The sequence below is a fragment of the Herpailurus yagouaroundi genome, unplaced genomic scaffold (genome assembly GCF_014898765.1).
Source record: "Herpailurus yagouaroundi ecotype Mexico unplaced genomic scaffold, PumYag 187, whole genome shotgun sequence".
In the NCBI taxonomy this organism is placed as follows: Eukaryota; Metazoa; Chordata; class Mammalia; order Carnivora; family Felidae; genus Herpailurus; species Herpailurus yagouaroundi.
The window spans coordinates 29,354,921-29,369,166 of NW_024412418.1; the positions used below are offsets into that span (position 1 = coordinate 29,354,921).

A 14,246-nucleotide genomic window follows, 5' to 3' on the forward strand; every position below is an offset into this window, starting at 1 on the left:
GGCTCAATTATAGGCAGGACACAAAATCATTCATTTTTTGGTGATTCAATAAATACATATTGTTTATTTTGTCTGTATCAGTCATTATGTTAGGGGCTACACAGGACAAGGAAATAGAATACATAGCATTTGTCCTAGAAATGCTCATAGCTAAGTGGGAAAAATCTAACACTGATAAATGGAAAGTTCCACCATGGTATAATAGGTGCCATCAAGGTAGTCTGACCTAACAACTGTGGGAAGACTCTGGAGACAACCACCTTTAACAGAAAGGCAAACTGTAGCTCAAATGTACTTATCAGCATAAACTCCCACTGTCAAATAGAAGCCAATAGCCAGGTTACTGTCTGCATTTGGGCCGGTTGTGCCATGAACAAATTCCCCTAGTCATGAGAGGAAAAGATAAAGCGGGTACTGTGGGTTAAGGTAGGATGGGGTTATGTGGCATTGCAGGGGGGAGGACTTCATGCCAAAAATTACCCCTTGCTGTATCATCAAACCATGCCTCTGGTGCAGATCTAGATCTGTCCAGAGCAAGGCATCACACTGTAGGCCAGTGGCGGCCCTGGCTAGCAACATGTGTAAAAGTCCGCTAAAAGAATACCATGATTATAACTAACTTATCTCTACTAGCTTTATTCTTAAAGACAGAGTCACAGATAGGTAGACAGTCACTTCCTCCTCAAATGAAGTCCCTGCAAACTAGCATTTGGTTTTCCAAACCCGGACCCTGACTTTATACATAATGAAGCTAATATAAGGTAATATGTTAAGGCAGAGACTTTTGGGAACCATAAGGAATTTTTCAAGTCTAAGTCCACTGTCTTTAACTTGTGGTTCATGAACCAACCACAGTGAAATCCAAAGGTTAAAGCTGAGACACAAAAGTTTCCAAAATACTTTAACTATGCACTCTTTTCTCAATTTTATTTTTGTCTGCAGGCCATTCTTGCAGATGAAGCCACTGAAAGTTCTCATAACCATTATTTTCATTTCCAACTTAAATAATAACTATTTCTGAGCTCTGATAACATCATCATTTTTCTTTGTGTATTTCCCAACTAGGGCCTTAAAAATTCTGTAAATAAACTGACAGCAAACATTTAAATTAGCCCAGTGCTTTTCGTTTTCTTTTGCACACTCTTTCCTCAAAAAAAAAAAAAAAAAAAAAAAGAGATTAAAAGAAAGTAAACTATCACAGACTATGAAGCAGTGAACATGGAGTTACAGTGCATGGTTACATTTGTACAGTGAAGAATTATGGGCCATGTGCCTCTTCACTGGGGAGTTGACCTCTAGACTCTTGAGTCCAACTAGAAGGAATCCAAGAATGCGCTTTCCAGGAGAGCTCAAGTACTCAGGGATGTCCATGTGTGAAAAACTACACAGCGAAAATTCCTTAGGAACATAAACATGACCATGGAAAAGATGAGAGATCTAGGAGGGAGTGGAAGCATTCTGTACTAGCTCAGCTTTACGGTCTTTATTTATTATTAAGGTTACAATGTATATTTTGTAGGCAAATTTTATTGCACTAATTAACTCATTAACAACCTCTAGACAGAAGCCAGACTTCTCTGCAGGCTGGTTTGCTGAATTTTAATGACCCAGATAAAGAGAAAAATGAGCGTTCTAGGTTCAGTGAAAGCCCTGGGACTCTACAAACAGCTCTGATTTACTTAGTGTATCGTATCACAGAGAAGTGTGAATTGTGAATTAAAACAGAGAAGAATTCCTCAATACGTACACAACACAATAGGTTTGGCTAATTTAAATAAGCAATGCTTATGGCATTTATGGCATTTTAATTTAACAGAAAAAATCAGCTTTGATTTGCTTCCCCTGCCTCTTCTGAGTTGGAGCAGGAGCCAGTTTATTCCAGAGTCCACACTAGCCAAGCAGGCTAGGGTTTCTAAGTGAGAAGAATAAGGTGAAGAGTGAGAAGGACTTGGATGTAGCTCAGCCTGCAAGGCATAACCATTTAATTGACAGTACTGATGTGAGTTGTGATATTCTGAATGATACCTGATGTGGTACCCTGACCTCTGATGTCTGGAGTATGGACATCTTTGTTCTCCATGGACGCCAAGACTGCATTGCGAATGGAGGTGGCATAGGAGTGGAGCTTGAGGTAATCCAGCAAAATGCAGCTTGCCAGAAGCATGGCAGTAGGGTTGGCCATATTCTTATTGGCTAAATTCTTGCCTGATTGCCTTGAGGCTGTTTCAAACACTGCGTACGTATGGCCATAGTTTGCACCAGGCACGAGGCCTGCTCCCCCAACCAACCCTGTGCAGATGTTGTTGACTATGTTGCCATAAAGATTGGGCATCACCATTACATCAAATTGCTGGGGCTGAGATACCAACTGCATGGTGGTGTTATCCACAATCATGCCTTCGAAAGTGAGCTGAGGATAGCGGGAGGCCACCTCTCTGCAACACTGTAGGAAGAGACCATCTCCCAGTTTCATGATGTTGGCCTTGTGCACAACCGTCACTCTCTTGCGTCCCATCTCCTGGGCCAATTGGAAGGCATATTCAGCAATGCGCAAAGACCTGGCCTTGGTAATGATCTTCAGGCTCTCGATCACTCCTTTCACACTCTCATGCTCCAGGTTGCTGTATTCACCCTCTGTGTTTTCCCGAACAACTAAGATGTCAACATCCTTGTGCCTTGTCTCCACTCCTGGCAGACTCTTAAAATGGATAACGTTGGCATAGAGATCCAGCGTGGTGCGAAACATATTGTTGCGGGATTTGTGAGACGGTGGCAGGTTGTGGTCAGTTTCGATGTTGCCCTTCAAGGCCACGCAGTTTCGACGGACTGCCATGATGGCATTGTGAACGTCCTCTTCACCAGAAGTGGAGTTAACTATCACCTCCTCGAAGTCCACAGGCACACATGCATGTCTGAACACAGTCTTAACATGCAGCATAAGTTCAGGCCCGATGCCATCCCCAGGAATCATAGTCGCCCTCCATAGTTGTGTCGCCCACCATACTTGGCTGATGGAGGAATACCGTGTTTAAAAGAGAAGCTCCTCGGTGAGGTCTCACGGCCAAATAAAATCTCCCAAGAATGGCAGAGAGGAGAAGGTCGCAACATGGCCTTCACAAAGCAACTGGCAGCTGTCAGCATCTTCAGCGCCATGATCATTAAGGAGAGGTTAACTTATGTAAAAATACACAATCTTCCTCTTGTTTTAAATTGGCTTCTTCTAGCGGAATTCTAGGTCCATAATTCTTGTGTAGGTCACAACTGTCTCTCCTGCTTGGTATTCTATTCTGACAGACATTCTACTGCAGTGAGAGAGATGTGAAGTATCATATAGAAAGTATATTTATTCAACGTACTAACCTCTGCATGATATACTTTAAAAAAAATAGGCTATATCAGGCCTTCTGTAATATTATACAGAAGTTTTGGGTTCACAGCAAAACTGAATGGCAGGTTCAGAGATTTCACAGAGAGCACCTACATCCCATTAAATTCCCTCCCACTATCAAAATACTGCACCAGAGTGGCACATTTGTTACAACTGATGAACCTACATTGACACAACATTTTTACCCAAAGTCCATAGTTTAAATTAAAGTTCACTCCTAGTGTAATAATTTCTGAGTTTGGACAAATGTATAAGGAGGTGTGTGTATCTACCACTATTGCATCATACTGTAGAGTTTCAAAGCCCTAAAAATTCTGCTCTGCTTTGCTTACTTATCACTGCCTCCCCCTAGCCCCTGGTAACCACTGATCTTTTAAGTGTCTCCATAGTTTTGCATTACCCCAGGATGTCATATAATTGAAATCACATTGTATGTAACATTTTCAGATTGGCTCCATGGATTTAGTAATATGTATTTAAGGTTACCTCTTTTCATGGACTGATATTTCATTTCTTTTTAGCACAGAATAATATTCCATTTTCTGGATGTACCAGTTTGTATATCCACCTACTGAAGGACATCTTGGTTGTTTCCAAATTTTGATAATTATGAATAAAACTGCTATAATTTTGGTAATTATAAATATGTGCAGGTTTTGTGTGGACATAAGTTTTCAACTTACTTGAGTAAATATAAATAACAAGGACTTCTGTATCCTATTGTAAAAGTATGATTAGTTTTGCTAGAAACTGATCAACTGTCCTCCAAAGTGGTTGTACTCTTTTGCATTTCCACCAGCAATTAATGAAAATTCCCATCGTTCTACATCCTTGTCAGAATTTTTTGTCAGTGTTCCAGATTTTAATCATTCTAATAGGCACCTAGGGATAGTTCATTGTCTTAATTTGCATTTCCCTAATGAGATATAACGTAAAGCATCTTTTCATATGCTTATTTACCATATTCTCTGATGTGTTATCTTTCAAGGTTTTGGCCCATTTTTTTAATTGCGTTTTTGTTTTCTTATTGTAGAGTTTTAAGAGTTCTTTACATATTTGGAATGCCGGTCTTTCATCAGATGTACCTTTTGCAAAAAACTTCCCCCAGTCTGTGGCTTCTCATTCTTTTGACATTATCTTTTCTTAGAGAAGTTTTTTAATTTTAATGTAGTATATGTTTTTAAATATTTCTTTCATGGATCCTGAATTTGGTGTTGTATATAAAAAGTCATCACCATACTCAAGGTCGTCTAGATTTTCTCCTACATTATCTTTTAGGAGTTTTATAGTTTTGCATATTACACATAAAGCTATGATTCTATTTGGAGTTCATTTTAGTGATGAATTTAAGGTCTGTGTCTAGATTAATTTTTCTGCATGTATATGTCCCCTTGTTCCTGGCACTATTTGTTTAAAAAACTATCTTTGCTCTAGTATGTTGGTTTTGTTCCTTTGCCAAAAATCAGTTGACTATTTCTGGGCTCTCTATTCTCTTCCATTGATTTATTCATCTGTTTTTCTGCCAATAACAGTATCTTAATTAGTGTAGCTTTATAGTAAGTCCTGAAGTTGAGGACTATAAGTTTTCCAGCTTTGCTCTTCTTCAATACTGTGTTAGCTCTTTGTGGTTTTTTGTTTTGTTTTGTTTTGCCTCTCCATATACGCTTTGGAATTGCTTTGTTGATATCCACAAAATAACTTACTGGATTCTGATTAAATTTGTATTGCATCTACAGATCAAGTTGTGAAGAACTGATAACTTGACAATATTAAGACATCCTATGCGTGAATAGAAAACATCTCTATTTAGTTCTTCTTTGATTTTATTCATCAGAGTTTTGTAGTTTTCCTCATATAGATCTGGTACATATTTTTGATTTATACCTAAGTATTTAATTTTGGGGAATGCTAACATAAGTGATATTGTACTTTAAATTTCACTTCTTTATTACTTGCATATAGGAAAGCAACCAACTTCTGTGTATTAAACTCCTATCTTGAAATACTGCTATAATCACTTATGGGTTCTAGTTTTGTTGATTATTTCACATTGTCTACATAGATGATCTTGTTGTCTGCAAACAAAAACAATTTCTTCCTTTTTAATTTGTATACCTTTAATTTCCTTTTTTTGCCTTAGTGCATTAGCTAGAAATTCCAATATAATATTGAAAAGGAGTGGTAAGAGGAGACCTCCTTAGCTTGTACCTGATCTTTGTGGAAAAGCTTTGTGTTTCTCAAGTATGATGTTAGCTGTAGGTTGGATGTGGCTCTTCTTTATCAAGTTAATGAAATTCCCCTCTAATCCTAATTTACTAAGAGCTTTTATCATGAATGTGTGTTGGGTTTTGTCAAATGCTTTCCTGTATCAAGTGATATGATCATGTGATTTTTCCTTTTTTATCCTGTTAAAGTGATGGATTACATTAACAGATTTTTGATTATTGAGCCAGCACTGCATACCTGGAATAGATTTCAATTATGGTGTATAATTCTTTTTCTACATTGATGGATTCAGTTTGCTAATATTTCGTTAAAGATTTTTGCATCTTTGCTCATGAGAGAGATTGGTCTTTCATTTTCTATTCTTGTAATGTCTTTGTCTGGTTTTGTTAGTAGGGTAATGTTGATCTTACAGAATGAGCAGGGAGTATTTTCTCTGCTTCCATCCTCTGGAATAAACTGTATAGAACTGCTTTTCTATCTTTTTTTTACAGTTCATTTATTTATTTAGAAAGAGAGAGTACATTATTGGGTTAGGGGCAGAGAGAAGGAAAGAGAGAATCTTCACTGTCAATGCAGAGCCTGACGTGGGGCTCAACCTCACAAACCCACAAGATCATGAACTGAGTTGAAATAAGGAGTCAGATGCTTAATTGACTGAGCCACCCAGGCACCTCAGTATAATTTCTTTGCAGAGTTGACCAGTGAATCCATCTGGGTCTGGTGATTTCTGTTTTAGAAGGTTATTAATTACTGATACAGGCTGACATATATATATATATATATATATATATATATATATATATGTGTGTAATGTATATATATGACATATATCTATATGTATATGTAATATATAAAATATATAGGTTGATATAGGTTTATTCAGATTGTTTCTTCTTATATGAGTTGTGACAAATTACATATTTTGAAGAATTGTTTGATTTCATCCAGGTTATCAAATTCATGGGCATAAAGTTGGACATAATATTCCTTTATTATCCTCTTTAATGTCCATCGTATCTATAGTAATGTCCCTTCTTTCATTTCTGATATTAGTAATTTGTGTCCTTTCTCTTTTTTCTTAGTTAGCTTCTCTAAAGGCTTACCAATTTTATTGATCTTTACAAAGAGGCAGCTTTTGGTTTTATTGATTTCCTTTACTGATTTTCTATTTTCAAATTCATTGATTGCTCCTTCCATTCTTAATATTTTTTCTGCTTACTTACATTTGGTCTTCTTTTTACAGTTTCCCAAGGTTGAGTCTTACATTACAGATTATAGATCTTTCTTCATTTCCATCAAATGCATTCATTACTATACATTTCGCTCTAAGAACTTCTGTTACCACATACCACAAGATTTTGATAAGCTGTGTTTTCTTTTTTTTTATAAGCTGTGTTTTCATTTCCATTTTGTTCAAATATTTTTATATTTAAATTTCTTGAGATTTCTTCTTTGACCCACATGTTATTTAGAAATGTGTTGTTTAATCTCCATATGTATTTTGGGATTTTCCTGCTATCTTTCTGTTACTGATTTCTAGTTTAATTCCATTGTGGTCTCAGAGCAGACATTATTTGTTTCAATTATTTTCAATTTGTTAAGGTGTGTTTTATGGCCCAGAATGTGGTCTGCCTTACTGTCTCATGTGAGTTTGAGAAAAATGTGTATTCTGCTGTTATTGGGTAAAATAGTCTCCTGATGTCAATTATATCCCATTCATGATGATGTTATTTAGTTCAACTTTGTCCTTACTCATTTTCTGCCTGTTAGAGTCTGTTCCTTTTTATTGTTAACCCTTTAAGAAACTGCCAAACACTGTTCTAAAATGATTGTACTATTTTACATCTCCACCAGCAATGAAAGAGAATTATAGCTTCTTGACATCCTCACCAACACTTGATATGTATTCCTAATTTTAGCCATTCTAATGTATTGTGGTAGTATCTCACTGTTTTTGATTTGCATCAAATCACTGTGATGGTCAGTGTCTTTAAATGCATGCTCTTATCTCAGAGCTACAAGCATTAATATCTAGGTATTGCTAGAAATCAACCATTCAACCCTGCAAAGCAAGCAACTTCTGTGCTTCCCAAAGTCATCCCAGCTATTCCATTAAATTAGAAATTAGGCATATCTTTAATTATAAACCAGCCATCAATGCCCCCCTCCATGCAAGTTTTTGGGGAGGTAGGGGTCTTATTTATGAAGACTTCCAAAAGGCTGTTTAAATCCAAGAAGATGAAGATACAGACTTAATAATGGCTACCACTAAAGAACACTCACCACGTCTAAGGTGCTGTGCTGGATATTTTACATGCATTATCAGAATTCACCAAGTAAGCATTACAGTCCCCATTTTACAGATGAAGAAACTGGCTAGCGCAGATCTTACAAATTCATACAATTATGAATTAATAAAGAATGCTAACAGGTAAGGTGAGCTTGTCCAGGAGCCATAGAGGCCTAGGCCAGTGCTTCTCAAACTTGACCACCCTAGGATCTCATTGAAATGCAGATTCTAATTCAACAGTTCTGTTGAGGGAAGATTGCAGATTCTGCATTTCTAAAGGGCTCCCTAGTGATACAGATTCTACTGGCCTCCTTACCACATATTGAGTAGCAAGGGCCTATCTTTACCCTCTCACAAGGTCCAGTCAGATAGGACCAGCATTTGGTGTGCTTGAAGGCAGCCTACTGGGAGTCAATAAACTGCTTCCTAAACATGATATAAAACAGGTGTTGAGTAGGAACCAGCTGAGTACCTGCTTATCACTTAATATGTCACATAAGAAAGTTAACTGCTGTCCACCACCAGGGCCAAAGACTAGAGCAGAGGACAATCCCAGGGGAGAATACTGGAAGAGAAATGACTCAAGCTCACCTACACAATTGTGTTTCTACCAATGGGCCAACTCTTACATAAGGATACAGAGCAATCCTCTTCCTCACATGGGGAAAAAGATGCACCTTTCAAAGATGTGAATAAAGCAGGAAGCCTGAGAATGGGATTATAAAATGGACAATGGTTGAGATTTTAATAGCCGGGCTGATCTACAAACATACATGGACAACTGAAAAAGTTCTTAACCTCAGTGGAACAAAAATTATATGTTGTACGGGTAAAAGAATAACCAGAGTGCTATGATTTCACATATTCAAGGGATAGGAGTTCAACCAAATCTATTGTAAGAGTAATGTGAAGACAATATAAGGGTTTAAGTCAGGGACAGAGATAATATGATTTGCATTTAAAAATATATCCTTTGGAGGGTAAACAGCAAGGTGGCTAGCATGGCAGCAGGGAGACCAATTAAGAGGCTATCACTACTGTTCTCTAAAAATGATCCCCAGACCAGCAGCATCAGGGTTACCACAAACTGGTTAGAAATGTATTTTCTTAGGACTATCCTTAGACTTACTGAATCAGGAAGTCTGGAGTTGGAACCCAACAATCTGTGTTTTAATGATTCTGATACACACTGAAGTTTGAGAACCACTGGGCTATGAAACGGTCCCAATAGGAAACCATGAGCAGTTGTACTACAGTAAAGGCAGTGAGGAAGGAGAGAAATCATTTCAAAGATATTTTGGAAATAAAAACAGGACTAGACTAGTGGCCTGAGAGACACTGAATATTATTCTTAATGTCTTTAGTGGACAGGGTAAATGAGATCATTGATGAAAATGTATGACACTGGGGGAAAAAAAAGAGTTGGGCCTGGGAACAGGACAGAAAATGAGCTCAGTTTCAGGTATGACATGTTCAGGGAGCCTGTAGGACATCCGCATAAAGATGCCCAGTGGGTAGCTTAATAAATGAGTCTACAGCTCCAGAGAAAAGATCGTGGATCATGACAGAAATTCAGGAGTCATCAACATAGGGAGAGAGTTAGTCACAGAGGAGTATATGACACAGCCTCGAGCAGAGGGTTTCAACTTTTCTTCTGCTATGACAGATGATGAATGGCAACCATAGGAGGCACACTCCTAGGAGCACACTCAGATTGAAATGAAAACCAAACACACACACTATGAACAAAAGCAACTGACCACATAAAGCAGAGTGTTCCTAAGCTGTTTTTATAGGACATACCTTCATAAGCATTTTAATAGTGAATGATTAGTAAAACTATCTGTTAATACTCTCAAATCATCATTTTTTGAGGGAAAAAGATATATGACTAACATAAAAACTATGTAAAACTATATTTTACAAATCAAATTCAGAGCTCTACTAGTAATATGAGAAAGCACACATTAATAAAAAATAACTCATTTTATGATTAAAAAGTGTAGCACATAATATTTATATTTATTCATGATGTTACTATAAATAATCTCGCACATGTTATTTGGCTGATCATATTGCCTTTGATTTGGAATTGTAACTAGAATGCATTCTCATTTCTAGGCTATGCAGAGATAAATGCATATGCATGCTTTCTTCACCTGTTATTAAAAATGTATCCATGGGTAAAATCTAGGAAACAAACACAACTATAAATCCACAGTTGACTAATAATATCACAAAATTGCTGTAACTATCAATGACACACCAATAACCATAGTCCATAGATACTTTCAGCAAATACAAAATAGGCAATGAATTATAAGCAAGTCACTTCCAGCTAGCTGTAATCCCACCTTTCCTCACACAATCAAGCACATACTACTGACACGCAAATGAGTTTCACATCCTTATAATGGTAATTCGGAGGTGAATCTATTTCAAAAAGTAAATCACTTGCAAGTGCTTGTAACTTAATGCTTTATGAATAAGTGAGTGGTTTTGACATTATGTCATGATTGATTCTGACACTGTAATGTGTCATACCACTGCGGTCAGGAAGTACTAGGCTAGAAAGAGGATTGTAGTGAGAGCACAGAAAAATGATGGGGACAAAACTGAAGACCATCAATTTTGAACTGTTAGAGGACTAGAGGAGAAGTGATCTGGGAGGGAGGAGGAGAACAGAGCTAAAAGGATGTCACAGAAGCCAAGAGAAGCGAAACATTCAAGGAATGAGTGGCCAACAGTATCAGTATTGTGTTGACAGAATAAGTAAAATCAGAAATGGCAGTGACAGAGTCACGGACAACCACCATTAGGCTGCACTGATTAGTGATTGAGAGCGTAAGTCCCAGAGCCCAACTGCCTGCCACATGTGACCTTTGCAGCTTTTGCAATATTCATGACCTCTTTTGGAGCTTATATTCTAATGAGAGCAGACAGCAGAAAATACATGACAGATAGATACACAAGTAATCAACACATAATTGGATCTTTCAGCATCAGAAAGAAAAAAAAAGCTATGGAACAAATATAAAACCTGCTGCCTTCTAGGAGCTTACCTTCCAGGCAGAGTTAAAGAAAACGTGTCTAGGTAGAATGTGAACTGGAAGTTGATGCTAAATGGGTCCTGAGTGACACAACTGGGACATGCAAGTTCAGAGAATGGACTCACCATGTCCCCAAGAGAGGGTGGTTAAGCAAAGGGCTCTGACCAAATCTTAAAGGAAGGCTAGCAGCGGATAATACAGAGGAAAGGAGAAAATTTGTGAGATGGGGGCAAAATTGAAAGGCCTGTAGGGTACACTGAGCCTCCCCACTTGGCTGAAATGAAAGGGTTAGGTAGAAAAACGGTGGCAGACAAGTGGGTAAATTAAATTGGGGTCAGAGGGTAGAGAACCCTGAATGGAAAACTAAGGAAACTTATGATACCCTGAAGGCAGAAAGATTTAAGGTTTTTGAAATAAAAATACAAGGTACTGAAAATTACCACTTTAAAAAGGAAAACATGCACTTAAAAAAGAGACTGTAAATTTTCAACACCCAAGAGCACTTTATACCAAAGCTGTGCCTCACTGAAAGCAGAAATTTTAACATACGCTAAGAAAACTCTTGAAATCTACTTCATGTCGTCCTACAAAATCAACTGATAATGAACACTGTTTTATCAATAATTTTTCTGAAAAGATCAACGCACAGAGACTTAATTTTTTCCATTCTCTCTACTGCACAATTGATGCAATTTCCCTCTGGTCATTCCATCGCTAATAACCACAGAAGAGCTAACAGATGCAGCCAAACTTAATGTAATCCCAAAATGTGCTCCTCGTTTTCCAAGAGATTCCACATGATACAATAACCAAATCCACTGCAGAAGCCATTTGAAGAAGAGCTACGCTTATTTTTACACTAAGAGCTTTTTGGATATAGTTTTTATTAGTAAAGGTGAAAATCCAACCCTAGCAAAAAGGGTATTGAGGTGGGGATGGGGAGCTCACATTATTCATGAGTTTTTGTTTTCTGGTTGGTTTTTTTTGCTTTTGTTGTATATAAAACAGTGAAATTCATGAATGTGAGGCTTAAGCAACAATCTGAGCCTTCCTTGAAAAGAAGACAGGTAAATACTCCAGATTACAGGTAAACTGAAAACAATTTATCTTTTATCTTCCCTTCTCACTAAGCGTTACAGCCACATGAACAACTCTATTAAATAATTTTCTGTTACCGGGGCACCTGGGTGGCGCAGTCGGTTAAGCGTCCCACTTCAGCCAGGTCACGATCTCACGGTCCGTGAGTTCGAGCCCCGCGTCAGGCTCTGGGCTGATGGCTCAGAGCCTGGAGCCTGTTTCCGATTCTGTGTCTCCCTCTCTCTCTGCCCCTCCCCCATTCATGCTCTATCTCTCTCTGTCCCAAAAAAATAAATAAACGTTGAAAAAAAAATTTTAAATAATTTTCTGTTACCTAGGGCCTTGACTCTGCCACTCTAGATTCTTTGTCCCTACCTAGGAGGATTGCAATCTTCCAAGAACTATTCACAAGTGTGATTATCATACTTTTCTTCAACTGCTCTGCACTTCAGAGGCTTTCCTTTCAACCAGGATCTGGCACAAAAAAAAAAAAAAAAAAAATCTCTTTGAGTTAATAGTGATTGGAGCCATAAATCAATGAAGTCCTCCTCTCTGTTCAATCCAATTTTTTAGTTCAAAACAGACACCGATTCCATAATTCTTGACACCAGCTCAGGCAACCATACACTGTGGGTTTTCTCAAAAAGTCCCACTTTCAATTTGCCCTAAATCATAGTTCCTGTAAAGCATACTCTACACTTGTTAAGCCAACATGGCCCAATTTTTTCAATACGGTTATCATAGTAACTACAGAATCTGGAAATTAGAGGAAACTTTCTGAAGCCAGCTAGTTTAGCCAACTGATTTATACCTGGTCAAGGTTACAAAGCAGGTGCAATTATGCAAATGTTCTCAAATGGATTCCCTTCATCCCCTGCCTGCAAATGCCCTCCCTTAACTCAAGATGGAAAATGGCCTCCACTGGGCACCATATCCAGGGCTGTGTGTGAAAAATGCAACAATGAAGTAGGTGTTATTCTCATCACATTATAAATAAGGAAAGTGATATGCCAGGAGGATTAATAACTCCTGCTAAGTGAGGGGGAGATTCAAACTCACATTTCTTCCACCTAAGCTTGTCCTCCTTCCCCTATATAATGCTGCCTTTCTTCTTCTGTGTTTTTTCTTAAATATTCAGTTATTTTGGGGAAAGCACATATTGGGGAGGGGCAGAGAGAGGAGGACAGAGGATCTGAAGTGGGCTCTGTGCTGACAGGAGAGCAGTAAGCCAGATGTGGGGCTCGAACCCATGAACCATGAGATCATGACCTGAAGCAAAGAAGGGTTGCTCAACCAAATGAGCCACCCAGATGCCCCTTCTTCTATGATTTTTTTATGTCTCCATGGGCTCCCATCCTCCTCCCTTTCTCCTTCCCATCCCTTCCCACTGACAATGAAGTGTCTACCAAAAGAACAGCCCAGATCACTCTACACTGAATTCCACTGTCAACCATCACATCCTCATTTGCACAGAACTTTCAACTTGTGTTTTTTTTTAATTCAACTCTTAAGTATGAGCGAAGAGCCAGATTCAAACATGTGGGGGAAGCTTCTATTATAAAAGCCACCAAAGTAAATCAGTAGAAACAAGGACTCCATTAAGAGAAGAATATTTCAAATGAACTATCATTAATGTCTTCAGAGAACAATGGTACTGCATTCATGAAAGAAAAACAATATGCTATGAAAAAACACGGAGAAAAAGTGGTCTTAAAGTATAAAAAGGACAGCAGAAATGAAAAGTTTCTGAAGAAATGAAAAGGGTTGGAAGATAAAATATAAGAAATCCCTGGATATTAGACAAAAGTGATAAAATACATGAAAATAAGAAAGAAAAGAATATTGGACAACTAGGGAGTATGGGATCAGAACAACAGAAGAGCCAGAAAGAAGAGACAAAAGACATATGGGTGAGGAGATGGGACAAGTCAGCAAAGACTATTCAAAAACATTTATGACTTGGGGCGCCCGAGTGGCTCAGTTGGTTAAGAGTCTGACTCTTGATTTCAGCTTAGGTCATGATTTCATGGGTCGTGAGGTCAAGCCCCATATTGGGCTCCACACAGGGCATAGCGTCTGCCTGATTCTCTCTCTCCCTCTCCCCCTGCCTCACTCGCACACACTGTCAAAAAAAAACAAAACAAAACAACAAAAAAAAGAGAAAAACATTTATGGAGTTGAAAGCTATGAGTATCTAGATTGAAAAGGTCCACTA

At 38.1% G+C, this 14,246-nt stretch overlaps 2 protein-coding genes across 3 annotated transcripts in view; both read right to left on the reverse strand.

Annotated features, from left to right (window-relative positions):
* The window catches only part of NELL1 (neural EGFL like 1), a 901,918-nt gene that overhangs the window by 319,134 nt on the left and 568,538 nt on the right, over nucleotides 1-14,246 (reverse strand). The window lies entirely within an intron of this gene.
* Nucleotides 1,789-3,332, reverse strand: LOC121043654 (isocitrate dehydrogenase [NAD] subunit gamma, mitochondrial-like). The gene is given in 2 exon segments (XM_040495622.1): nucleotides 1,789-2,977; nucleotides 2,980-3,332. Coding segments are annotated over 2 exon segments (1,176 nt in total). The 5' UTR covers nucleotides 3,160-3,332; the 3' UTR covers nucleotides 1,789-1,981.